The sequence below is a fragment of the Oreochromis aureus genome, linkage group 7 (genome assembly GCF_013358895.1).
Source record: "Oreochromis aureus strain Israel breed Guangdong linkage group 7, ZZ_aureus, whole genome shotgun sequence".
Classification (NCBI taxonomy): Eukaryota; Metazoa; Chordata; class Actinopteri; order Cichliformes; family Cichlidae; genus Oreochromis; species Oreochromis aureus.
The window spans coordinates 50139756-50166936 of NC_052948.1; the positions used below are offsets into that span (position 1 = coordinate 50139756).

At 40.6% G+C, this 27181-nt stretch overlaps 1 protein-coding gene across 1 annotated transcript in view; it reads right to left on the bottom strand.

Moving 5' to 3' along the window:
* Positions 1 to 1382: 1382 nt before the first annotated feature.
* The window catches only part of lamc3 (laminin, gamma 3), a 136092-nt gene continuing 110293 nt past the window's right edge, over positions 1383 to 27181 (bottom strand). The window contains exons 18-28 of the mRNA XM_031754575.2: positions 21198 to 21378; positions 19859 to 20103; positions 14639 to 14715; positions 14208 to 14342; positions 9881 to 10103; positions 9271 to 9417; positions 8287 to 8389; positions 7614 to 7816; positions 4949 to 5089; positions 4737 to 4836; positions 1383 to 4289 (exon numbers count right to left, since the gene is read on the bottom strand). Of these exons, the coding sequence (XP_031610435.2) occupies positions 4027 to 4289; positions 4737 to 4836; positions 4949 to 5089; positions 7614 to 7816; positions 8287 to 8389; positions 9271 to 9417; positions 9881 to 10103; positions 14208 to 14342; positions 14639 to 14715; positions 19859 to 20103; positions 21198 to 21378 (1818 nt within the window). The 3' untranslated portion in view covers positions 1383 to 4026. The remainder of the gene's footprint in view (positions 4290 to 4736; positions 4837 to 4948; positions 5090 to 7613; positions 7817 to 8286; positions 8390 to 9270; positions 9418 to 9880; positions 10104 to 14207; positions 14343 to 14638; positions 14716 to 19858; positions 20104 to 21197; positions 21379 to 27181) is intronic.

Consider the following 27181-nt stretch of genomic DNA (forward strand, 5'->3'; position numbering starts at 1 on the left):
GAAAGTTTTTCTTTAAAAGAACGAGTGCACTGACCAGCTCAGCAGAACCAAAAGGCACAGAAGACCACAGCAGACAACTAAAGTAGATGACAGCAAATTCCTTCCTTGGTTAAGAAAAAATGCCTTGATCGCTAATCTAGCCGCATCAAGAACACTCTCGTCAAAGTGTAAATTCAAGAAAGGAATTGATGATGTGAATGCTGCTTGGAATAGCAGGATGAAGTGTACAAGGCTACACTCTCTGCTCACATTCAGCTAAATGCTGCAAAAATGATCAGGCAGCCCTTCACGGTGCAAATGGATAATGACCCAAAACATTCTGAAAAAACAACCCAAGAGTTTCTCAAGGCAAAGAAATGGGATATTCTTCAGTGACAAAGTCATTCACCTAATCTCTATTCAATAGAGCATGTTTTTCAGTTAGAAAAGACAAAACTGAGAAGGAATCAGAAATACACAGCAACTGAGGATTGTCATACAAGAATTAGAAACAGTCCATATGTTTAAATTATAATATAGCTCCAAAATCACAACATGTGTAACCTCAAGGAGCTTTATATTGTAAGGTAAAGACCCCACAATAATACAGAGAAAACCCCAAGAATGAGATGACCTCCTATGAGCAAGTACTTGGCAACAGTGAGAAGGAAAAACTCCCTTTTAACAGGAAGAAACCTCTTCAATTAACACTTCAGTTGGGCCTTGACTGTTTAAAATCTACTGTGGTGATGTAAGGAGTCATAAATGTATGAACCTAGCTGTAAATGTTTATTTTATTTAAGACAAAAGCTGATCTGTTGTTGGAAAAAAACAAGCCAGCAACAAGTGAAGAGTTGTAGATAGGTGAGGGTTAGTGTGGACTGGCAGGTGATTCTTCTCCCCTTGTAAAGAGTCAGACTAGGTAAACTAAGCTAATCGACCACTGGCTCTCACTTTATGTTTAGTCCTGACACCCGAGAGTGATAGGAGACTTTTTTGCTCACAAACAAAAAAAGTAATGCAACTTTGTACTAAGAGGAAATGTGTTTGTTTAAAGGGCTAAAGTTATAGTATCATGTATGTGTTTGCCTTTGATCCACTTTCCGCTGAACCCTTCCTTTCATCAGTCTTAAGTGTACTCCCGAGAGTTTTACTCCCCCTTTCAAAAACAAATTGTCATCCACTACAGCAGTTGTAAGGTTTAGCCTAGACTTGGGCTTGTGGTAAATGGTTCTGGTTAAGGGAGCTTTAGCATTTTCATTGTTTTTCAGAAATACACACATTCTTCCTTCCAAGGCTGTTGGATTAGTGACTTCTCTTTGTTTCACTTCTAGAGATCACACAAAACTCAGACAAAGGAAAGGAAGGAAGGAAAGTAAATTCACAAATAAAAAGCAACAAAACGATTTTTATAATTTTATTGTGTTCATCAATATGTTGCTCACCCATTTCCAGATATCCGCATCTACTCAGCTTTGAGCAGCCCTTTCATTTCCATTATGCTTTGTTGTACAATATTACACTCTTGTACAATAATGTCCACTAAGAATTCGATACATTATGCAAGACGGACCTATCATGTATATTTTATTGCATTATGGTTCAGGCCTTATCCACTCGGGCATTGTTACAATTATTACAACCAGACATGTGACTGTGACACTTGCATGAAAAACAAGTATAACTTTTGATTAGATTAGACTGAGCATTTATAAAAGGAGAACAATGTAATTTTTAAATATCTTCGCTTCATCATCATCATCATCGCTTCACAAGTCTTGCACAGGGTTCCTGCACCATTTTTAAAAAATCCAAACCTGTATCTTTTGGTACCCTTTTAAGACCTCAATGTCCAAATTATGTGTCACAGTCAGGCTGTAAACAGGCCATAACCTGTAGCTGGGTATACAACTATGAAGGAGTACAATAATCCTTACAAAGTGATTCTTTTACTTGCCACAAATTAGAGTAAAGTGAATCTGTTTTTAATGATATCTTAGACAGAATCTACATATGTACCTTAGCTATCATACTTGTATGTGAAAGATGTTAACAGCATTATTACTTTAATCTCATTATATTTTTCAGTAACACACTAATATATGCATGATGCAAGATTCAGTGATCACATTACAGTTACTATTTTCTTGTTAGGTACTTCAGTTATCTGGCAGGCAGATAGAAAGGAAAAGAAAAAATCAACATGCTACAATCAGCTGATTTCAGTTTCTGTTGCTAGGAGGTGGAAAATGGTGTAGTCTACATTTTTGCAGATAACTTTTGTTTTTACTGCATGAAAGGACAAGCGATAATGAAACGCAAACTGAGTCCAGGATAGAAACACAACTTTGGCTCTTTGCAGCCATCTGCGCAGACAGCATGCTAACACAAAGCTAGCGAAGAACCCAGAGTGATGTTAAAGCTGAGCGCTTGCCAGCCCCAGCCCCGCAGCCAGACTCTGAACTTCAAAAGGTAGCAAACTCAGGCTTGTAGCGTTGTAGCCTACTTCTATCTTTCATTTCTATCGTTATGGCCATCACTTTAAAGTTTTCTTTGGTCGGATTTTGCACTTTGCTTTGTGTTGTTGGCTTTGTGTTCATATTGTAAAAAGTAAAAGAAAGATTGCTCGTGTTTCTGTATTCAAATAGGGATTTATATTGGTGAGTGGGACTGTAGCCTCAGGCTTACATTTTTAACTAGTAATTATGTGACCATGCATTTCAGGTTACTTTATAGAGTAGCTCTATAATGAGTAGTGTACTTTCTCAATCAAGTAATTACCTAACATAGTGCATTTCTTTTAAGAAAAGTAATGCGTAATGACCCGAGCACTGGCTGTGACTCTCTTGCAAAAGAGATTTTAAATCTCAAGAGTCGTGTTATTGTAGTTAAATAAAAAGAAAAAAACCTGAAATACTAAAAGCACAGTTCTCAACTGTTTTGTTAAATTATAAATGTCATGTGCAGCTACAGCTGGTACCAGTAGCGGCATTATTGGGCACTTCCATGAGTCAATCTGTAAAAGTGTGTGTTTAGACTCAGCCTCGAGTATGACAGTGAAATTTACAGTTTTCTTTCTTATTTTTGTCTTTACTCTGAAATGACACTTGAAGCTGTGAAAACATCTGCAAATGTTAATGAAATTAACCAACACTGGTTAACAGTAATTTGGTGATCATCGCTGCAAATGACATGGAAATTGCGATGTAACGAAAAAACTTGAAAAAACATAATGTATACTCTATGTTTTTAAGACTAACAGCAAAACTGTTATTACGTTTTCTAATGAACTTGCTGGAACCCTGTCGTAAGACTTGCGCAAAGATCCTTTGCTTTTATGTTTTAGTCATCAGGAGCCATGCAGTGTAACAAAGCGCGATTCCAAACCAAGCAAAGTTTGCCCATTTGATAGAGGCACAGCAATACAGAAGTATTGAGAAACTGCAAAAACAGAGAGAGGTAGGCACTGTAATAATCCTGAAAACAGGTTATGTGCTGTCGAAGCCTGACCTGAACTCCACTGAGGCCAAGGGGACTAATTGTTAATTAAGCAATGGTGATGAAAAAGAGCTCAAGTGTAAATGAATGTGTCAGTCTGAAGCAGCACTCAGACACACCTTTTAGCCCCACAAAGGAAAATCAGCATTATTTTAAACTTGACAGTGCACTCCAGCAGTTCAGAATGGCTGCTTATTATTCATGGTGAAATTGAAGTTCGGATGTTGTTACTAAAAGAGAGTTGGGTCAAAAAAAAGAATAAAAACAAGAAGGAGAAGGAAGATTGGGTATAAATCATGGGAGGCAGTGGAGAAGTCTTGGGCTTTTGGCTGTAGTGTGTGTGTGTGTGTGTGTGTGTGTGTGTGTGTGTGTGTGTCGGTCTGCTGTGGAGGTAAAATGAATTGCACCTTGGGGCAAAAAAGGAAAAATCTAAAAAGACTTTTTCTGAAGTTGAACACAAAATCACTGCAACTCCTTCTCTTAACAAAATCACCCCAGACTTTTCTGATGTTCAGCTATCAATGATGTAATGCTCCTCATCTATAGCATCTATCCTTTGCCTGCTCCGGTTGCCTCGGGGCAGGACTGGGGCAGGTTTAAGGCAATGTCTCTGAGACTGTCTCTCTCCTCCGTGATCTCCTGTATGTCCTGTTCAATGAGGGACAGACGGCTCTGCTGCTCTTTAGCGGCCGATTGCAGCTTCTGGATCTTTGAGCCTAACGTTGGGCTCTCTACACTCCCGCGAAGCATGCTCAGACGGTGCGCTGTCTCGTTCAAGATCCGGTCAAATCGCTCCAGTGGCACATTCCCATCTGGAGGGAGGACAGAAAAAGAAAAAGCTGCATAACAGACTTGAAAAAGATCTGTTTTTTTTAGACTGTGGTTTATTAATGGCTGTCCTACTTCACTTATTCAAACAGCACGTAACCCAGCATGGTGACCTAATTGCAGTGATTGGATGATTATTCTCTCAAGCACAGTAGAACTGACCACAAAGTGCAAAACCTCACCTTTCTAATGAATTATAAGAAATGATTTGACCAAAGAGGACATACAGTAGGTCAGATATATATGTCAGACTTAAAGGAAATGCTGCTTGGACTTGTGCACAGCAGTTATTCGTGTTTTACGGTCTGAGGAGTATTTCCATGTTTAATGAGGCATTAAAAAGCACCGAGCTCTTTAGTGGGCTGATATTTAAGGTATAATGAAAATTTATGGGTTTTATAGACACAGAAGAGCAAAAAGTAGTGACTTACCAATCTTGCTGATTAGCTCAGTTAGTGTAACAGAATAGGCCTCTAGCTGGAGCTTGGCTGCTTCCATATCTTTCTTTACGCTGGCCAGAGACACCCCAGGCTGAGAATTACAAGACATGCTCTAGAAACAGTCTTTTAAGCTGCACGCAGGATGAACAGATCGATATGCATAGATTTTTTCCTTCAAATATGTGTATGGCTGTGTTAAGTACCTCTGAGGTAATCTGGGCGTTAGCTCTATCAGTCAGCAACTCCTGCACTGACAGTTGCTCTAAGGCAGAGTCTATATTGGAGCTAAGGTGAGCAGATGTAGTCCTGGTATGCTTAGCCTGGGTCAGAATGGCTTTGGATTCCTAAACACAAAAATGAGGGAAAGGTCAGCAAATGACAACCGGAAATATTCTGAAATGTTTATGGAAAACCACTACGAGATCTGTGGATTGTGAGTGCTACTTTAATGTTTGCTTAGCTTTTTATTTTGTGTGTTAGCATGGTAACAATTGCCTAATCAGCATTTAAGTACTGCTGTGATTGGCAATATGTGACAGCATAACATATGGCCTTTTTTTGACAGCGAGTAAAAATAAATGTCAAAACTGAGTGAAAACATAACAGTCAAAAAGGAAAGCAACTGCAAAATATTAACTCCCATCAGTAAAATGAACCTGGTGCCCTCGTAGACAAACTTAAGATTTATACCAGCACAGACTTTTCGCTAATCAAAAGAGCACCATTAGATGTTAGCCTTAAGGCACAGACACTAAGGGACACCTTAGTATCAGCACTTGACAGAACAGCAGTATCATGTGATGAGAGCTTGTAGTAGAGAGATGTGGCACTCAAGGAATCCTGATTAGAATTTTTCTGGGGAATTCTGTAATGTCAGACTTGGCGATCGTTACATTTCTTCCTCCAAACAACCAATAATCTGCAACTGATGCATGCACACAGCTTGGGTTTGGGTTTGTGTAGTGGCTGTAAAGTGCATTGGTGGTTGATCTTGGCTGTGTGTTTATCATGTGAATTAGCACAGTAGCTGGTCGGGTGTTGAAACGAGCCAAATATGCTGATTGTATTAACACTTCGTACTGAGCTTAAATTAATCCTTGGTTTAAAACGTTGCAAAAAAGTAGGAAAACACAACTTATTTCATAGTTTTTTTCATATTTGACTTGTGATATTATACACACAGTTTTTATGCCTCAGTGACTATTGAATTTAAGCTACAGCTCTCTATTAATTCACAGACTAGGACTTTTGAAGTGAAAATAACTTCCCAGAGTTGTTACTCTAGAAGGCCTTCCGCTGAGATTAATTTCAACATTATTATTTGTAGAGATGGCACGATACCACTTTTTTATGTCCGATACCGATATCATAAATTTGGATCTCTGCCGATACCGATATGAATCCGATATAGTGTGTTTTTTAATCAATAAAACTGTTTTTTTAATATCTTGCTGCATTTTGTATAAGTTCATACTCAAGTTTAAATAAACAACAACACTAAAGCTTTTCTGTTATACCTGTATGTAAAAAATACACTGCACCCAAAATATTTCATAGTTCAGCAAAACCGATCAATCTAATAAACTTAAACCTACTCCATCCTCCCTATTCTGGTATTTTAAAGAGTACTTAGCAGAAATATTAAGCAACCTAACTAATAGGGTTGCAAACTATAGGGAGCCAATAGGGAACCACCCCCCACCCCCCACCTCATGATGCTTAATCGATGTAATCAACTTTAATTTGATGCAGTGTGAAAAAAAATGCACAGAAATAAATTATTTTTCAAGAATAATTAAATAGATTCAACATCTTTCTTCAACAGAATTGCAGACTGCACAGATGGTATCTTCCCAAAGGAAAAAGTACTATAGCTTACTAGGGTATATTAGACTTAACAGTTACTATATACAGTAATGGACTTCTATACATTTTACATCAGATTAAAACTTTGGGTGTAAGATTCAGATAATTATTTATTAAAAGCTAGACATTTTAAATGAGAATAAGAAAGAAAAGTATGTCTTTGTGCCCTCTTTCCCTGTTCATGCCCCTATCGGCCCCCTGGCTAAACTTTGCTAGATCCGCCCCTGCACAGTTATCAGCCGTCAGCTACGTAGAAAAGGATCCTGGTGTAGAAAGTAATATTAAATAAATTCTAACAACAGCTTATCAAGGTTAAACGTGCTGCTGTTGTTCAGCCGCTGGTTTCCTCTTTCTGGTGCAAAGTGGGCCAAACACAAAGAAGAGAGACGGTCTCGCCACAGTAAAGCCGATCAGCTGATCATTGATCAGTTTCACGATTGAAGTAGCAGCAAGAAGAGGCAGTCGCTCCATATATCGGTTGTTAAGCTTAACATGGGAACGCTTTACAAACATTCAGAGATGAACTTACACACTTGCTTTACTTCTCTCTGGGATAACTTCCTCAGAGATGAAATGCTGGTTTGGTAGCGAGGCTACAAATACACACAGCCGCTCTATCATGTGAGCACACTGCTCCGACGTGCTACGGTTATGAGCCGAGTTACGCCGTGTCGCAAGTTTTGTGAGGTGCTTTTTTGATATTTAATGGATCGGATTACATTTTTTATTTCTCCCCGATATCCGATCCAGTAATTTACGTCAGTATCGGACCGATACCGATACGTAATATCGGATCGGTCCATCTCTAATTATTTGTGACATCATCTTATCAGAAGCTATACTTTTGAACAAATTAGGAATTTTTTGTGCAAACAAAAAACTCTTGACTTATTGCAAAATTTTAGTCAATTCCACAAATTAGCAATTCTCCAATTAACATGCATCGTTTATAATCCCATTCGTTCAGTGTTATGTTATGGTTGGAAAAACAAGTATTCACACCTTTTGCACAGCATGCGCTTTTTGTTCGGCGTCCTTTGCCGTACTATTTGACATGTTGGAATGTTCCAGAGCTGGTTTAAGCATCTTCTCAGTCTCTGCGACTTTCTTCCTGACATCAGGCAGGATCTTTTCCTCCAAGAGTCTTGCCTTCTTCATTGCAGCCTTGGTCTGCACCTGTTGACGGGGCCACTGTGTAACCATGCCTGAATTGAGATTCAAGAGGATGGATGTTTAAGGCATAATCAAAGTTGTATTAGATTAAAAAAAATATATATTTGACTAAAAAGGTCACTGTGTACTGGGTGAATTTTATTTTTTTATCCACTCTGTATTACTCTCTACTATTACTGACTGTCCAAGCAGACAAAATAACCTAAGACTCTCTTCGTGTTTCATAAATGTCAATATTTAATTAATGAAGTTTAAGCTAGAACGACTCTCAAAACATTCTGGCTCTTTCTGTTTTTCTACAGAAGCTGCTACTGTGCTCAATACATGACAAATGGGTCAAGACATTACAACCGTGATGACATATCTATTATATTAATACTCAAGTCTCTGGGTCATACGATGTTTTTTTTTCATCTCAGCACTTGACATTTCAATTTAAGCAGAATAATTTAGTTGTACATTCAACAAAAACAATAATGTACGTCAAAAGATAGAGGCTTACGTTCTAGTTGTCTGTGAAGGGAGATCGCTTCTGATTCCACCTCTTTGCCTGTCACAACCGATGACAAAGTCACAACTTTTGCTCCGTGAGCTTGAGTTTGCAGCTTTAGTACAAGAGAAGCAGGATAAAGCAAGAAGTCAGTAAAGTCAAGTGTAGTTAATTAAAAGTTTGCAATAATGTTTATGCAAAGCAGCCACTGATGGTGATCTATCTATCTATCTAGGGACTGATTTTTAGAACACTCAAATCCTTACAAATTATATATATTATGTGTATTAGTGGAGTTTGCATGTTCTCCCCGTGTTTGCATGGGTTCTCTACGGGTACTCCGGCTTCCTCCCACAGTCCAAAGACTGTGGGGATAGTGGGGATAGGTTAATTGGAAACACTAAATTGCCCATAGGTGTAAATGCAGGTGTGAATGTGAGTGCAAATGGTTGTCTGTGTCTATGTGTTAGCCCTGTGACAGACTGGCGACCTGTCCAGGGTGTACCCTGCCCCTCGCCCTAAGACAGCTGGGATAGGTTCCAGCAACCCTAAAAAGGATAAGCGGAAGAGAATGGATTTGTATTAGCTGATCTCAAAACGAACAGTGACGACAAACATTAAGCCTACGTTGTTGACATTGCACGTACCTTACATCTACGTGCACATTGTTGCTTGTAAATACTTTTCGCTAAACTCTGGGGTCTGTGGAATGTGTTGTCATGCATATCTGTAATTGATTACTTTGCCCTATACAATGAAAATATAGCTGGCAAAGAAGAAGGACAAAAAAATATGTTTATATGTTTCTTTGGTGTTTAAGGTTTTGCCGTATCACTATACGTAGTGATAGAATGAACATAGAAAGAATAACAATAAATTAACATACATGTCTATGTTTTAATAATTCACAGAACTATGCTGTTAACATGGCTAATAACCATTATTAAAATAAAAAAATTCTGAAAATCAATACTAGCAAACATTTAGTGTAGTTACCTTGCTGATGTTATTCACCCTTTCCATGCTGTTGTTGACTGTCTGTAGTAAAGGCTCCACCACTTCTCTGACCTTAGCAATGAGACCGTCTTGAGTCTGAACTTGCTGGTCCAGTTCTTTTGTCTGTTTCACCAGGGTCTCACCCCACTACACAAAAAAGGGGATAACAAGAAGCAACAGTTCTATTAGAATAAGGATCCTTTTTTTAATTGCTTTCTCTACTTTTGTTAAACTCTCAGATGACCACGTACACAAAGGGCACCTTAGCATATTTCTGGGTCATTTAACAGTGTATTCTGCTCAGACATGCTGCTGTGGTAATCGCCCCCCCCCTCCAGAACAACATGTACCCTGTGAGCAACAGAAGCTGCCAGAATCTTCTCTCCTGTGCCTCAGTGTGCGTCTTTCCTTGCCAAATATTAAATGAGAAAAAAACGAAGTGACATTAACTTCCAATTCCCCATACCTCTATCTCTATACGAGCCAAGTTAAACAAACCAGAGTGGTTTCTTATATAAGCAGCACCCACACTAATTAGAATCAAATGATTGATTTATTGGTTCAAAATGCAACAGAATCTGCTTGAAATGGCGGTGAAGACTAAACTGACCTCTGTTGTAAAGTTGGTTAGATGTTTGGTTTGGTTGAACTGAGTGTGATCAGCCTCCGGATATGGGCTGGCATCTGTCAGAGCCAGCTGATGTAAGGATGATGTGATGTTACCCAAGGCAAGCTTTAAACCAGCAGCTTCTTCCTCCAGGGCCAGCTGTTCGACTACAGTATCGTTCAGCTGCACTGTCAGGTTCTCCTTCTGCTGCTGCATCTGTGCGATTCTAAAATGAAAGAAGTACAGTAAGAATGTATCAAAACATATAATATATCCCTGATAGGTGGGAAACATATAGAAAAGTTTTTAAAAAAAAGTTCTTGTCTCTGTTCTAAACAACCACTGACGTGCACATGCATGCTAAAAATGTATTAGTGCTAACTTCTAGCTTAATATTGGCTTTCAACCAGACTTTCCAAGGTCAAAGTCCTCTCCTAAAGCCACTGCACACTCTGTCTCTCTTTCTTCATTCTCCTCTTACAAGTCTCATATCATGAAGTCGATTTTCTACAGCCTGCAAACGGTTCCCAGATGCAGTGCAGGAGTTCCCTCTCAGAACATTTACGTAAAAATATGGTGAAACTGATATCAAAACATGATTGACTTACTGACTGATTGACTGAAGTCCAAAACATGTAGTCTATTTCAGCTTTAATGTAAAATATGCTGGGTCATTTATAAGTGTTCATATAGTGAGATACTATACTACAGGATCATTTGAATGTCACATATACTGTAAATCATTTTGCACTTTCCAAATAATATGATGATCACAGCGTGCAATACTGAATGCAATAACAATCTTGAAACTAATTTAAAAAGTGCTTTTTTAATTAGTATGTGAGACTATTTTTTTTCTTTTGAATCATGTGGACACAAACGCTCATACAGCATTCCCAGGATGCAAAATTTCAGCTTTCCATATTATCCTGTTTAATAAAAAACCAACTTAAAAAGACAAAAACTGAAAATAAAAAATGGGCTCCTTATTTACAACAGAAGCTTTATACTGAGGGATAGCTCAGTAGGTAAAGTGGTCACCCCATGATTAGAAGGTTGGGGGTTCAAATCCACTGAACGGCTACCCTGAGGTACCCCTGAGCAAGGTACCGTCCCTACACACTGCTCCCCAGGTGCTAGATTGGTGGCAGCCCACTGAGTTGATGGGTAAATGCAGAGACAAATTTCCCTATGGGGATAAATAAAGTATACATTATTATTATTTATTTTGCAACCAATCTGACCCAGACGCATTATCATATAATACTGTATATTATGATGCATCAGTTGCAGAAACTGATGCACCAGTGAAATTAGTGTTAAACAGTTTCCTTGTGTTTTAGACTTCATTTGTGAGAATGTACAGGACATATACAGAGCTCCTCGTTTCTAAATTTAAAAGAAAGACGACTCACACAACAACCCGATGTCTCTCCCCTTCTCTCTGCTGTCTCAGAAACCCCCCTTCTTCCTGTGGAGCTGACTTTACTCAGCACTCAGCAGTAGGAGGTACTTGGCAGAGGGAGAGGAAATGGTAGGTGACATCTGTGTTAAAGAGGTGTGTTTGACTTTCTGACTTATACTCTTTCTTTGACCAGCATGCAGGTTTGCTGCTTGTTGTGGCTCAGTCACACTAGAGCAAAAATAAGACTTCAATCTCCTTGAGAATAAGCAATATCGGTTGTTTCCTGGTGCTCGCTTTGAATTCTTCTGGTCACCCAGAAGCTGAGTTCACCTGGTAGAAAGCGGCCTGTCTCCAAACAGTTGCAGTCTGACTCTGTTCACAGTCACTCTCTGACAGATGGGGAAAGTTTGCAAACATTTGCTGTTTAATTTATAAAAGTGGACAGATTACCAACAAATGGCAGTCAGTCTGAATCAGTCTGGAGCTCATTGTCTCTTTGCAATAGAGGACTGAACTCAGTCGGTTACCAGCCAGTTGTATTCTGGTTATATTTCTGTTTATAGAGAGATGTGCCTATGTCATTTTGCATTAAAGTATTTGTCCTGAAGCATCTATTTGTGGAGGAACTTCTGCTTCTATCCATGGGGTTCTGACGGCAGTCAGAGTACATTTTAAATGTTAATTTCTGTGTCTGTAGACAGATTAATTTCCCTATTATTGCAAACAAATTGGAACTGATTACCAGTGACTACATTCAACTGCAAACTCACAGTCGATGCATGAAAGTCGCTTTAAAAAGTGCAAATCACTGCAAATGGTCACAGATCTAATCCCCGTTTTCCAGGAAAACATTTCAGCGAGATTTTAAGTTAAATGCAATAGTTTTGGTTGTGTGCCAGTCTCCAACCATTGTTTATCCCGATGTGACTGGAGCATTAGAAATGGTTTGAGATGGTTCGAGCATCTCTGTAAAGCTGTTCATAAAGTTCTTCCTTTGCTAATGGTTCCGCATCCCCTCCATGTTTATTGATATTTACCCAACATTAGAGAAAAGAGCTTGTATAGTTAACTTGCTTTCACTCCCTTGCAGCACTGCCACATGTGCATCATATCGTGAGAGTGACATGAACACATGAATTGCTTGTTTTGTATGAATGCGCTGTGTTATCAGAGCAGAGCTTTCAGAATGCCTTTATATATGTGTGTGTCACTACACTTTTATTCTCCTCAGTCAATCCTTCTAGTGTGTGTGTGTGTGTGTGTGTGTGTGTGTGTGTGTGTGTGAGTGTATAAGACATCCGAGTCTCCTGAAGTTCTCCATGAAAGAATAAACCTGGCTGCATAAGATATCCCCAACAACAAATACATTTGTACCGCTGTAATTGGTCAGTACTTTAAATACAGCAAGGCTCAAAGAGCCCCAACCTAATGCACAAATTTAATTTTTGTCCCTTCTGCCTTATCTCTTTCCCCACTCAGTGATTAATTTCATACTTTTATGTCTTCATTCAAAGATCCTCAAAGGCATGTTTTAAACCTATAGGGAGCCTTTCTCCATCAGAACAAGAAAACAGCCTGCTAGTGTGAAACTATGCAAATATATCACTCTGTGTTGTGAGAGAAAGAAAAGAAAAAGGAGGGGCAAAAAATGACTGCAGAATAAAAACTGCAACAGTAACTGTAGCTGCTTTTATTAAGAGATCTGAAACATGACTGGGGTTTCAACTAGACACTACATGTCTGCACAGGTTTTACAAGGCAGACTGGCTGGAAAGCTGTGGTTTAAGCTTTCAACAGTGACCTAGCATTGGCTAAAAATCATGTTTTTGCTTATTTTCAGTGATTTAACTTTTCACTTTGCAATAAGGGTGTACAAAATTGCCCCGAGACCTGGTGACATTTCTACTGGATGGTTCTGACTATGGTCAGGAGAGGCACAAACCAGAGAGGGCAGTGAACCACTGCTGTTCAGTTTGTTATTTAAATTATTCTTCAGCATTCTTCTTCTTTATGTAAAAGCTCAATCAGAAAGTAATAATATCTCCAAAAAACATGCGGGAAGGTAAAAACAAGTACGCACTTTCCCACTAAAATGTAAAGTCCATTAATGTAGCTCAAAGTTGTGCTGAACAAGTGCTACTGCCCTTTGCTGTTGCTGATTACAAACACTGAGGTGAATTGTTTCTAACAGTTGCAGTGCTGCTGAGTACTAGTGATACAGACCTTTTGTTGGAGACAGGTTGAATACCTTTGTCATTTTCTGATTGGGTAGCTTCCTGCCTATAAAATGCCTCTGATCTGCTTAAGTGCCACCACATGGGGAAATATGTGTGGGAAATGCAATTTTATGCTGCCCATCTGTGCGTAAACTGCTCACTTTGCATCCTATAAAGCGACACACAAACGCACGCAGACACACACACGCGAGCACACACACAGACATACAGCAGTGCTCCGAAGATGAACACAACTCCTCTGAATCAAGCTGACTACTGGTAGAAGGGAGTAATCAATTTGGAGCTCCTCACTTCTTGCTCTCATCATGGCCACCGGAGGGCTTTTTGCATCATTCTGTCTAGCATCCAGGATAATCCTCAGAGCAATCACACGCTAGGAGATGCAGCAAGCGTGTGGCAAATCCAAGAAAGCAATAGGCTTACAGTAGAGAGAAGCTGTCTCCCTGTGGCTAAATGTCTTACTCCTTAACTCTAGTGTGCTTTAAGAGGCAGCAGCAAAGAAGAGGACCTTGAGCTATAATACAGTGATAGGTGCACTTTGTTGTATATATATATATATACACACACACACTGCAAAAGCGCAATAATCCAGGGAGTTGTAGAATGCTTTATGTGAATGTGAATTCATACAAAGCACTGTTTCTGCCTGTGCATGTCTACATGAGCATATGTTTGTCTTTGTGCTCACTGCTCCGTTAGGTTCCTGATGTACTCCTCTGTAGAGTTGTCCTGCAGTAGATCCATCAGGGAGCTATAGGTCTGCTTTGAGGCTCTTACTGCCCTGTCAGCTATAGCCTCAATGTGGTCCGCTGTTTCTCTGTGACTACCAGAAGAAGAAGAAGGAGAAATAAAAAAAGGTAAATAATGTAAAAGAGGAATAAAATGAACATTACAGAATAGTACTGCAGCTGCTGCAAGGAAAGAGAAAAATGGATTTCCACTCTGGATATTTTTAACTAGAACAAAGGTGTGTACTCTGAAGCGCTGAGAGCATCGATTCACAGTAACCTAACCACAATGTATTTGACAAGCTAAAAGCCGGGAGTGATGAAGCTCCGTAAATTACTATTGTGGTCTTTGCTTTTAACTGACAACTCAAAGTCCATTGACCTAACTTACCTTTTCATTAGCACCTGTGAGTCATTGACCATAATGTTCCATTTGTTGGGTCGTGACACTGCCTCAAAAGGAATGAGCTGTGAAAAAGGTAGCAAGAGAAAGCAACATAGTGAGCAAATGACAAAAAAAGTACAGCTCTGGTCTTGGAATGGCTCTAAGCTGTTTGGACGTGTTTAATTAAATCATATGAGGTCACGTAATTAAAGGATTTTCCACACTTCTGCTGATTATTTTTATAAATGTTTTTGACACAGTGCTGTTTGCAGTCAGAGAAATTTTCATTTGTGTGAAAAGTGTGTGTCTCTGAGAGTTATTCAGAAAAATACAGCGTTGTGCCAAAATCTTGAACCACCTCTCTTTTCTTTATATTTTGCTAGAAAACTAAAAATAGGTGCATTGATTTATTGAAATAGGGAAGTACATGGAAAAACAGCACATGAGGAAAAAACTGAGTTTGTATAGTTTGAATGAGTTTGAAAGTCAATATTTGGCATGGATACCTTTATTATTTAACACAGCCTGAACTCTCTCTGGCAGCTTTCTTTAAGTCTGGGGTGTCCAACTCCAGACCTCGAGGGCCAGTGTCCTGCAAGTTTTAAATGTGTCCTTGATCCAACATGACCCTCGAGGCCTGGAGTTGGACACCCTTGCTTTAAGTAGTCTTCAGGAAAAGTTCTCCAGGCTTCTCGAAGGACATTTCAAAGCTCTTCACTGGATGTGAGCTACCTTTTGTTCTGTTCTTTGTCTACCAGTTGATTTCCACATTGTATTACATGATGGCTCAAAATCCACACTTGTCCACGTTCAAAGGTTTATTATTTCTGATAAGAACATGTACAGTTCTGTTCTGTTTTTTATTATTTTGCAATATTAGTCATATTTGACAAAGATATAAATACAAAATGCAGATTTATTTGATCTACTTTTAAATACATTAATTCCTTTTTCACAGAGGATTAGTTTGAACCTTTGTCTAATATTACATTTTGTCTGATGATCTGAAACATGTAAGTGTAACAAATATTGCAAAAAGAAAAATGACAAAAGAAAGACATCAAGAAGGGGACAAACTATTTTACGGCTCTGCACGTTAGAAAAGTTATGATCAGCGAAACAAACCAGAGATTTTCTGGGCTTGTGAATGAGCTTAAATACATGATCAGAGTTACAAAATGACCTGCGAACATAAGAGCTTTGTCATTTTGGGCTGTGACTGTCTGCATTCTTGCTCCACGTGGGAAAGAATTGCTGGTGAAGTTGAGAAATGTGATTGTGAGACTTCACAACACTGGAAAAGAATACAGCAAGATTTATGGCCAACTTAAAAATCAGTGGAAACAGTTTCAAGAGTAATCAGAGGTATAGTACAAGCCCTAGTACTACAAATCAGGATCCTTTTAAACGAGGTAGTACTTACACAATCTAAAAAAAAAACAGACAAATGAAACCTACAGACTTGGCACATGGGTTATCAGTAAAAATGAGATTTTCTGTGACAGCTAAAAGAGCAAGCAACTCTCCTGCTTTCTCTCTGGCACAACACCGCAAGATCAAATTTGACTTAATTAACAAAAAAGGGAAAAGAAAAAAAGTTTAATGAACATGGGGAGTGATGGTCAGATAAGACCAGGATCTATTTGTCCAATGTATTTGGTAAGAACACGGCCAGGACTACCAGAATGAACACACAGAGGTAAACACATGATGATGATGATATGAGTTCAAAAAGGTGTTGGGGGGATTTGTTTTATAGTTGGAACCCCAAATGCCCATGGATATGCAAAATTATTAATAAAATAGCAGTAAAAAGTGTTAATTATGGCCTCATTTCAGTCCAAAGATGGTCTTTTAAATGTGGGTGGATACAGAAAGCATTAGAAATAAGGCTTGAAGCTCAGTAATGGAATATTTAGAGCTTTGTTGCATTGAGTGCCTACTGTGTGGGATATATTTACAATGTAACTCCTGTAAGGTAATACAATTACGAATCAGTTGACATGAAAGTCATATTGCACTGGAGAGTACTCAATACTTTTGCATGTTTTATATAATGAACCTCGTTGTCTAAATGTATGTAATCAAGCAGGTTCAAAGCAGTGGCATATGGGGGAGGGGTCCTAAAAAGGTCTGAAATTGCCTGAAGTTTTGTCTTAATAAATGCAGTGTTTATACAGTTGAAGCCAGAGTCCTTCCCAGAGTGACATTTAATTTGACAAAATGCAAATAAAATGGGCAAACTGAATCAACAATTGACACACTAGCATTTTTCTTTCTTCATTTTAGTGGAAGGGAGGTGGCCGCTCTGCTTATTAATATGAAATTAAATTGCTGTTGCTTCAGGCATACCCAAGTGATAAGCACAATGGAGGCATGCGCACACACACACACACACACACACACACACACACACACACACACACAATCAGAAATAGAGAGCTATATATTGGCAAAACAAGCTCACTCATCTCTCCAAACCTAAATAACATGGCAGGAGTATCTATAATAAATTCCTGCAAGCGTCATGAAGAGACCGTGAAAAGCCTTGAGGCGGGTGAAGAACAAGTTGTTAATTTTAGCGTCCATCAACATCTTTGGGTTTTTGTTTCAGAGGGAGGAGTGTGCCACTCATACGGAGAAGGGTGGGGGTGTGAGGGGGTGGAGTTATGGTTTTGCCTGGGGGGAATCTTTGTGGATCTACACAAAAGAGCAGCATCTACCAAGGTAAACTGCAACCTCCCACAGCAAAGACAATAAAAAAAACATGCTACATACAGCGCCAGCATGCTAGCACACAGTATATAATGCAGTGGCATAAAAGATTGATTATTGCTTACAGTAATATTTATAGTACTTGATTTAATATAAGCATATGCTCGAGCTGTCATGTGTAATACCTTATAACCCAGATAACAATAAAAATGTTCCAAAGAGGTTATTTTGATATTAGGACTGCTTGTTTTTGTCAATCTTCCCCCCACAAAGTTCTAAGGAGGGCTACTTTTGATCAATTTCAAATTCCCACTACCAAACTTTGCTACACATTTGATACACCGCAGTATTATTCTCTGTCTTGCTGGCCTCGTTAAATCACTGGTTATCTAACTGGGAGTGGGCTTTCACTGTGAGGCACAGAGCCACTCTACAGGGGTCGTGTATAACCGGTGGAAAACGTGCCGTGAGACTGAGTAGAGCGAGTATGAATTATGCAAAGACAGTAAACAAGCAGGACTTTGCTGATGCTACTGTGCTGACCTTTGGTGAATCTGTTATTGTTAATATGTCATTCATGGAAGCTCACATTTGGAATCACTGGCAAAGGGGACTTTCTTTTTCTCCCAATCATTCACTCATACTATTGATTTGGACATTTCTTCCTCCTTTGTGGTGTGAAGGCCACTACCGGTGCTGTGAAACCACTCAGCTTAGCAGTATCTTAACTATTTCTTGTCTTGTTTAACTAATTTTGTAAAGTTTCTGGGATGCTGATCTGCTGCTTGCACTAAAGTTTCCACACAGAGTGCTATGAAGTACCCCTTTAAAACCATTGGTATACCTATGATTTGGCACTAAGAAAGCCTAAGTCTTTACTTAGAATACCAATTTAAAATTTGACAATAGTGCATAGTTATGCTTAGGTCTGCTGTTCTGCTGGAAACCTGGGGCATGGCAATATTCATCACCGCTGAACAATGGCTGCAGGTTGATTTACTTCATGAAGTCTGTGATGGATAGCTCAGATCCACATGTCATCAGTTTTCTTCAGTGAAACTGTACAGAAACAACTGAAGGAAATTTGTACTGCAGAGTTAGCATAGTCAGTGCTATGAGCGGTTCCCACTTGAATACAAACCTTAGACATGATGCAGCACCATAAGCGCCCCTTCACTAGTCAGAACCTGTGTTTTTGTTAATGTTTCTAAATCTACAAACTCTATTTTTATCCTGGAAATAATCCGATTTTTGGAAGTTGTGACACACTCACAGCCCACTTTATTAGGTACACATATTCAGGTGCAAATCAGCCAATCACATGGCAGTAAGTCAGTGCATTTAGACATATTGTCATAGTCAACACCACCTGCTGAATATCAAATGAAACATCAGAATGGGAAGAAAGGTGATTTAAGAGACTTTGAATGTGGTGTTGTTGTTGGTGCCAGATCAGCTGGTCTGAGTATTTTACAAACTCCTGATGAACTGGGATTTGTTCCTGAGCAATCACCTCAAGGGTTTACAGAGAAAGTCCAGTAAGACACAGGCCTCTGGTTTGAAAATGCCTTATTCATGCCAGAGGCGAATGGTCACGCTGCTTCAAGGCAACAGAAAATCTAATAGCCTTTAATTACAAAAAGATATGTAGCAGTGTTAATTCTGACAGCAAATGTTGGTTAGTTTTTTAGTCAATCTTTGGACTACAATTTCATTTAGTTTCAGTCATAGTTAAGGCATCTAAATTCTATTAGTTTTAGTCGACTAAAGATTAAGATTTTAGTAGACAGAATCTTAAGTTAGTTTCCTCCATGACTTCTATTCTTCTCTCTAACCTTACCGCACAAGGAGATTACTTCAGTTTAGATCACTTCCAAATTCCATTCCACCTTTCCACACAACTTAATTAGTTCTGATTGGATCTTGTCTCTCCAGAATCCTTTCAGCAAAATTGTCATCATCATCATTGTCATCATCGTTTTCTTCCTTGTGCGTTCGTTTTTATTTAGTTATTGTCTTGTTTTTGTCAGGAAAAACAGGTCGGTGACAAAAACGAAATTATTTTATTAACACACAACATGCCAAGACTGGAAGTAGATGAGCTGCAGCAGCAGATGAGCTGCAGCAGCAGAAGACCACACTGGGTGAACTCTCTTCAATTAAAAAACAGGAAAACTGAGGCTACAGTTCACACAGGCTTATCAGGCAGGAACAATATTGCCTGATCTGATGAGTCTCAATTTCTGCTGCAGCAACTGGATGGTGGGCTCAACATTTGGAGTAGCCCACATAAAAGGATGGATCCATCCTGCCTCGTACCAACAGAGGCTGGAGATTCACTTCATGGAACAAAATCTGAGGAACGTTTCCAGCACCTTGTTGAAAGAATTAAGGCAGTTTGGAAACCCAAAGGGTGTCCAAAGTGGTGCTAGCAAGTCATAACTAATAAAGTGTTTGATGAGTGTAGGTGGCTACAATACTGAGGACAAAGTGTACATTTAGGTCACCTACCATATTGTCCAGGTCTTGTGTTGCCTGCTTCAGTTGTTTCTGAGACACTCTGATCATGTGTAGAGTGTCTGTGAAGGTCTGACACACAGCCCCGCTGCTTTCATCCTTCCTCCTCTCCTTCCCCTCTTCCTCTGTCATGCTGATGCTGCAGTTCAAAGAAGATGTAATGCCATGCAGCTGGGCTAAAAGTGTGCCTGTAGAAGCTTCCAGCAAGGAAAATTGTTTTATTAAGGCCTCCCGTGCCTCTGAAAGAACAAAGCAAATAAAACCACGTTAAGTCTTTCACGGATTGTTTCACCAAGAATACCATTCTTCCAACTCTTTGTAGCTGGAAAGCCGTATTTTGACACATCTCTCGTTCTCGGCTCCCTCATTTACTGTGTTAATTCATGTGAGGACTCTCATCCATTCCGCATATCGGTAGTCAGAAGAAGCAGAACCATATGGAAATTTATCCAGATGCTCGTATTTTTTTGGCAATTTCACTTTGTTTGCTGTCGTGTTTCTAATTCAACTGGCTGCATAGGCATTTTACAGAACAATTAGTACAATCTGTCCGCTTTGTTGCTTCATTTTGGGACATGCTTTACTTGTCGCTTTGACTCCGTGTCTGATAAAATGAGAAGCAAGGAGCTTGTGTGTGCCCACACAGCGAGTCTGTTGATTCCACATACTCATTAAATCATTACCCGGCCATCCAGTGCCTTTAAGAGCACGACTGGTAACAACGTGTGTGTGTGTATATATATATATATATAGCGTGGGTGATGGGAGGGTGATTGTTGGGCAACTGTTATCATGATTGCAACTATAATCATAATAAGCAGGGATTAGAGATGCCCTGGCTGTCATATAAATAGGGATTAAGTTGGTCACACGGCGCCCTGTTCTATATTGTTATGATTTGTCTCCATTTGGCCTGTGCAGCTGAGCCTGTAAGCCTTTTCCCCTCGAAAGATAATGAGGATATATCAACATTGTGTTAAAGTAATTGGGAGAGGTTTGTATTGTCGCCTTGCTTCCTGATTTAATCGCTTTGCTGCGTTGTATATGTAGCCCAGTCACGCTGGAGGAGACACAGACACAGAGCAACAGCAGCAGATTTTCGAAACGCCAGGGGCGGTTTCACATCAAGTTTCTGCGGCTGGTCTTGTATGTACTGATACGGCATGTTATCATCTCATAGCCGAAGCGTGACACAGCGGTTACAATGGCACATCAAGCGAGCATCGTGTTTCACAAGGCAAAGGCTGCCAAGTGCCTCGCAAGATGTCACGACCACGGAGGAAACATTAAAAGGAGTGACAGCGGAATTATCTCGGCTCCTGGCTGCTGATACCTTGGAAGGCCAGAAAATCCTCCAGAGCATTGGGCAGAGTATCCTCCCTTTGGTGCTCATGCTCATAAAGCCTGGTCATGTGATACTTCAGCAGGTGGTGCCGCTTCCCGAATCTACCTCTGCAATCAAAGTGAGCCAGGAGCTTCTCCAAATCCTGCAGCCGAGTCCTGAGCTTTTCCGCCTGTAATAGCATTGAGATTTTTCACCGAAGGTGTGAATGAGAATACGGGTTTAAAAAGACAACAAAAAAAAAAAGCAAAAAAAGCAAACAAAACACTTGAAAAAAAACAAAACAAAACACCACAACAGAATATCTATCTACCTCCATCTGTATTTATTTATTCAGATGCAGGGATTGAGATAGGACTCAGATTCTTGGTACACCAAAACATCAAAATGTAGTATTTCACCAAAAGCAATGAATAAATGAATACCAAAAACAGGATAAGCACAGAACACGGTTTTCATATCCGCATCCACTCACTATTCCCTGCATAGCGTGCGACCGAGGAAAGCATTTCTGCAGATAACTAGATAAGACTTCTTAGAGAATGGAAGTCCGGATCTGAAAATGGAATAAAAGTGCCGTGATTGGCAACAGTTTGCTGACCCGGCAGTTAAAAAACAGTCCAGAGCTATATAAACGGAGCCTGTGATCTGGCTGTGATTACACCTTTTGTTAAGCTGGTAGCCGTACGTTGCGCACGTGTGCACATCACATGTTCTGTGTTAGCAGGAATTTCTTGCCGATCACTTGAGAGAGCAATGATCGGTGTATTAATATGCCTAGTCAGCTTAACACCACTCAGATAAAACAGTGAGTGCCTTTTCTGAGTTATTCATTCTTACATTTAATCAAGTCCCGTCCATTTAAAAAATATAAAAAAATAAATAAAATTCTCTTCTAAATTCTGCTGTCATCCACGGCCTTTTTCACACCGTTCTTGATCGTCCCTCGCACGTCTCTGTCTTTTCTCAACCTCTCTCTCTGTGCTCGTTAGTCTTTTTTTCCCCCTTTCTATGTTTGAACCACAAGAAAAGTAGGAGCGGAAAGACAGAGAGCGCGAGCAGCAGAAAGGGAGAGCTGGGGGAGACTGAGGACAGTGAGAGTAATTGCAGGTGTTCGGAGCAGACAAGGGTTGGGATGTTCACTGAATCGCTAACACTGTGGAAATCACAGCATGCATTCACACAGGTACAAGCCGGCCCGGTGAGAACATACAGCCACTTTAGCCGGAACAAGAAAATGCACAGAGAACAGACAGAACACGTCGGCGCTATTGGATTGTCCTCAGAAGGCAAATCCAGAGACACGGCACCTTAGCATACAGACGTGGGCTGCTACAAATCTAAAGGGACAGAGAGGAGCAGCGCGGGAGATCATTTTTCTGTTTCACTGCACAGCCACTGTTTACTTGCAATCTACAAATACAAAGGAGCCATATGGCTGCCATGAGGGTCTACAAAGGCAGGATGTACTATGGGGACTGTGTTATTTCAGGAACAAATTGCCCCTCACGCATTAAAAGTGTGCCAAAAACACAGTGTGTAGGTGTGCAAAATAATAATATGGACTAGTGCACGGGCCTACAAAGAACATAGTGAGAATGTGGGAAGGTTCAGACCCAATGCAAGGTCAAGAAAGCTACAGTCTGAGACACTGACACCTAAACTGAAGCGGTATTTTGTAAAATGCTACCTTTATTAGTGTTTTAAGAGTGAATTGTAGGCACAGCACTTACAGTGGTTAGCAGAGTAAGCCTGTGTGTGGTGTTTGCATGATCTCTTTTTGCCTGCGTAGCTTTTGCCCTGCTTCCACCTAAAGTTTGAAGACATGCATTTTAGGTTAATTGAATGTGAAGCGTTTTATAGAGTAAAGCGCTGCATGTATATGAGGTTAAAATGTGACTTGCAGTCTTTAAGTAGTTTGAGTCATTAGTAAAACTAGAGAGTGCTATAAAATGCACACAAGTACATTCAATCTGATCAGAATTATCTCACATTTTATAGAAGAAATTACTAATTTAATAGTTACAGAGTCAACAAAGATAAGAAGTTCCATTCCTAAACAAAAAAAGAATTCACATTCAAGTTCATGATGTCTACTGCTTTCCTAAGTAGGAAACGCAGGACAGCTAGGACCTGGTTTTAATTTGTACTTCTTTATTAACCTTGCACTATATTAACACTCAACATGACTGTTTTTCATTGGGTCATTATTGCCAGATACTTTTAATAAAAAGTTAAAAATCTATCCAATAACCTGCCAAAGATCAAATTACACAGTTAAACCAACTATCAAGCATTAAATAGCAAGACATTTTCTTTGGTAGAGACCAGATAGAGCTCACAGAGGAATGAATATTGATGGACAAAAACACTATTGTAAGAAAGGACTCTGTCCTTCGTACACTCCAGATCCACCTTTAGCAGTAATAAATTGAAGTGATTTTTTTTCTGTATGATTTTATCAGCCTCTCACATCCTTGTGGAGGAATTTTGGCTTGTCGTTTGCACAGCTCTTTTAAGACAATTGTACTATTTTGAACTTTAACATTCTAACTGACACCTGAGATATAGCTCTCAGGTTTTTTTTGCAATTTCTTAGCACTGCAAGGACTCGACCTCGGCTTGAATTTGCTGGGGCGTTCCAGACCGGCAAACTCTCAAAACTCCTGCTTTTATAGAGGTGTTCACACCTGCTGATGATGTCTATCAAATGCATTTCATTAGCAGCACCTAGCTGCATACAATCCTGTGAAAAATGTCTTTTTTCCATGACAGTAAATCATAATGTAGCTTATTCATATATTAGGCCAGTCTTTCCCAATCACTGTGCCGCGGCACATAGGTCTGCCGTGAGAATTGATCAGCAGTGGAAGATTATCTGGTTCCACCTGATTTGTACTCTAAGCGATCGGCGTGAATAACGGGCAGAACAATTACATTCTCTTCCACTAGAGGGCAGTACAACTACCTCCTCTAATTAAATGGGTTGCCAACTGCCAGTAAAACAAAAGAAGACGAAGAAGAAATGACATAATAGTCGTGCTGTGAGACGATGCAGGGCTTAATATCAATAGATAAATATTTGAAAAGAAAAAGTAGTCAATCTGACCAGGGTCCTGCAGAAAATTCCGAACCAGATGAAGGCTCTAGCATGAGTAGTCGTGAGAAGAAACCCAAAAGGGATACTTGGGACAAACTGAGCCAATTACGCTATACCTGGTGCATGGGAGAAAATTATCAACATGCATTTTGTGACATGTTTCTTTGGTGGTGTGCCGTCTAATGTGAAATATTGTAGCGGGCCAGGGCTGTTCGGGGTTTTGTTATTGACATTTATGTTCTGTTGCCATGGTTACGGGTGACGCTCTCTCTGCAACTGTGTGTGTCGCTACCCGATCCGTACCGGAAACCCGATCGGTACCCCGCATGCGCAAATCTTACGTCACTTCCTCTCTTTGCCAGCATTGTGACATTCAATATATTTGAATGATACGGCTAGCGCCCAGTTAGCTCCTAGCATTTCTCAACAGCTCTGCCTACTTTTCGACTACCGGGACATTTAAACAATGGATAATCCGTATACAAACAAATTCATGCTTTTCTCCTCAACAGACAGCGTCCCCCCGATTGAACAAAAGCTCCGTAAAATAATAAGAATGGCGCCTAATTACAGACTTAATAATACAGACTTTGTAATATGTCACATGAAGATTCATCAGCCAGATTAAGTGTTTACTGACAATTGACAGTGATAGCGGACATCATCATCACTATTCCAATCAATCCTCTCCACACAGACAAGCATAAACACACTTGACTATCGCTAAATCAAATTTAACACGCATTTGAAATTACGCTAATTCAGTTTATAACAGGGTTCATTCGCTCGGTCAGCAGGTGGCGGTATCCTCATACACTGGGGAGTAAACTGCCATTAAACGAACAGAAGAAGAAGAAAACATCTGCACATGCGCGGTACGGATCGGGTAGACCCGATTTGTACGGTCGGACTGTGCACATGCGCAGTAAGGATCAGGGAGTCCTGATCCGTAACTATCTTTTTATTTTTCGTTTTTGTCTACATTGTACTGAAATGCTTCATTATTGCAAACATTTAAAGATATACTTATTATTCTTAACATCTTAACAGATACTCTGACCAGTAACTATCGTGAAACGCTCGACCGAAGTAGACACCTTCGGCAAGATGCGGGTACCGATCGGGTTTCCGGTACAGATCGGGTAGTGACAGTGTGTTTCCGGGTGAGAGAGCGCCATTTTGTGTTGTTGTTGTTGTGGTTGCCGCGTGGAGCAGTTTGCTAGTGGCAGTGCTCCTGGGCAGATTTAAATAAATGGCTGTGCTCCCTGGCTAGCTCGCGGGAAGCAAGACCAAACAATACCTCTGTCTCCTCCTTGTCTGAGCTCACCACATTGGTGTCAGAAGTGGGATAGCTCACCCTCACCGGAATGGAGAGAGACACTCAGAAGCTGTGTCCCAAAACGTCGGCTGCATCCTCCAGAGGCCGCATTTGAAGGCCGATTACGTCACAGCCCGGCGACGAAGGCTGTCCCAATTCGTCGACTCCTTCAAATGCAGCCGACAAATGCGTCCTTCATTTCCCCGAATTTGAAGGATGGGTTGGGTGTGTCCTTCGTGGCCCACCATATCCCAGAATTCATAGCGCGGTCCAGCCAAATTTCAGCTGCCAACAATGGCGGCCGCTACTAAGTTTTAAAATTAGTCTTATTAATCTTTCTGGGTCACAAAATAAACTTTTAACATATTTTCAGGCGAGAAAGTGGCGGTGTAAATTTCAAATATCTGCTCGGTTTATCAAGACATCGCATATTTGCAAAAGTGCGCCGACGTTTTCGGAGACGTCTGTTACCCATCCGCTCGATAGCAAACCGGGGGGTTCAATGGTCGCTCGAGCCGGCGAGAGCAGCGGACTCCCGGCTTCATCGTTTTCAGACCCCCGCTCTTTCACTACTCAGGTTAAACATGATATATAAGTCATTCGGATAACTTAAAAATGTAATTGTTTGCCTTATTCCGGTGTTTTATTTGTTCGTGAGTAAATCGGGTTGGCTGAGATCAAAGTTATTAGATCATTAGATTAAATAAAACTTTATTAATCCATCGGGTCAGTTCCTCCGGGATTTTCACACAGCTGAATAAACGTCAAAAAGAAAACTGATTAAACAGAAGTGTGAGACGGTCGAGAATTTACGCCAGTGTCCTGTTATATTTTAGATAGCAAGGAGCAGACAGCCGAGTTTATTAAACTCCACCGACACAGCGGTGACGCAAATCTGAAGGCTAGGCCCTTCCATTTCACAGCCTCGCACTTCCGGCCTTCTCAGTCTTCGAAGGACCCGGCCCACGTAGACCGCGAAGGCCGGGTCCTCCGAAGGATGCAGCCGACGTTTTGGGACACAGCTAGAGGCTGGAGCAAGCGAGCGGCCATGTAAGTCCCCCGACGGGTCCCGACGGCGCGAGCGCACCGCGGCAGCGGCCCGTGGCGATCGACGCTAGGACAATGCTTCATGGGCTGCCTCTGTCGACTGACACGCCGGGCCCCCGACAGCGAGCAGTGATGCCTGCAACGGCAGCTAAGGTACCGAAATACAACGGGCTAACCCCGCTAGAGCCCTACCTCTCACAAGTACGGCTAGCCGCGAGGCATAATGGCTGGAGCGACGAAGAGGCTGCTACACACCTAGCGCTAGCATTGGAAGGAGATGCACTGCAGGTACTCCTTGACCTAGCCCCGTCAGAGCAGCATGAGCTCCAGGCCCTCACCATAGCACTCGAGAGGCGATTTGGGCAGCGGCACTCCACTGATCAGAGGAGGGAGCAGCTGACCAACCGGAGCCGTAGGCCGGGGGAGAGCCTGGGCACCTTTGCAGCGGATGTGTTGCTGTATGCTCGTCGTGGCTACCCAGAGTTCCCAGCAGCAGCCCGTGAGGAGCTT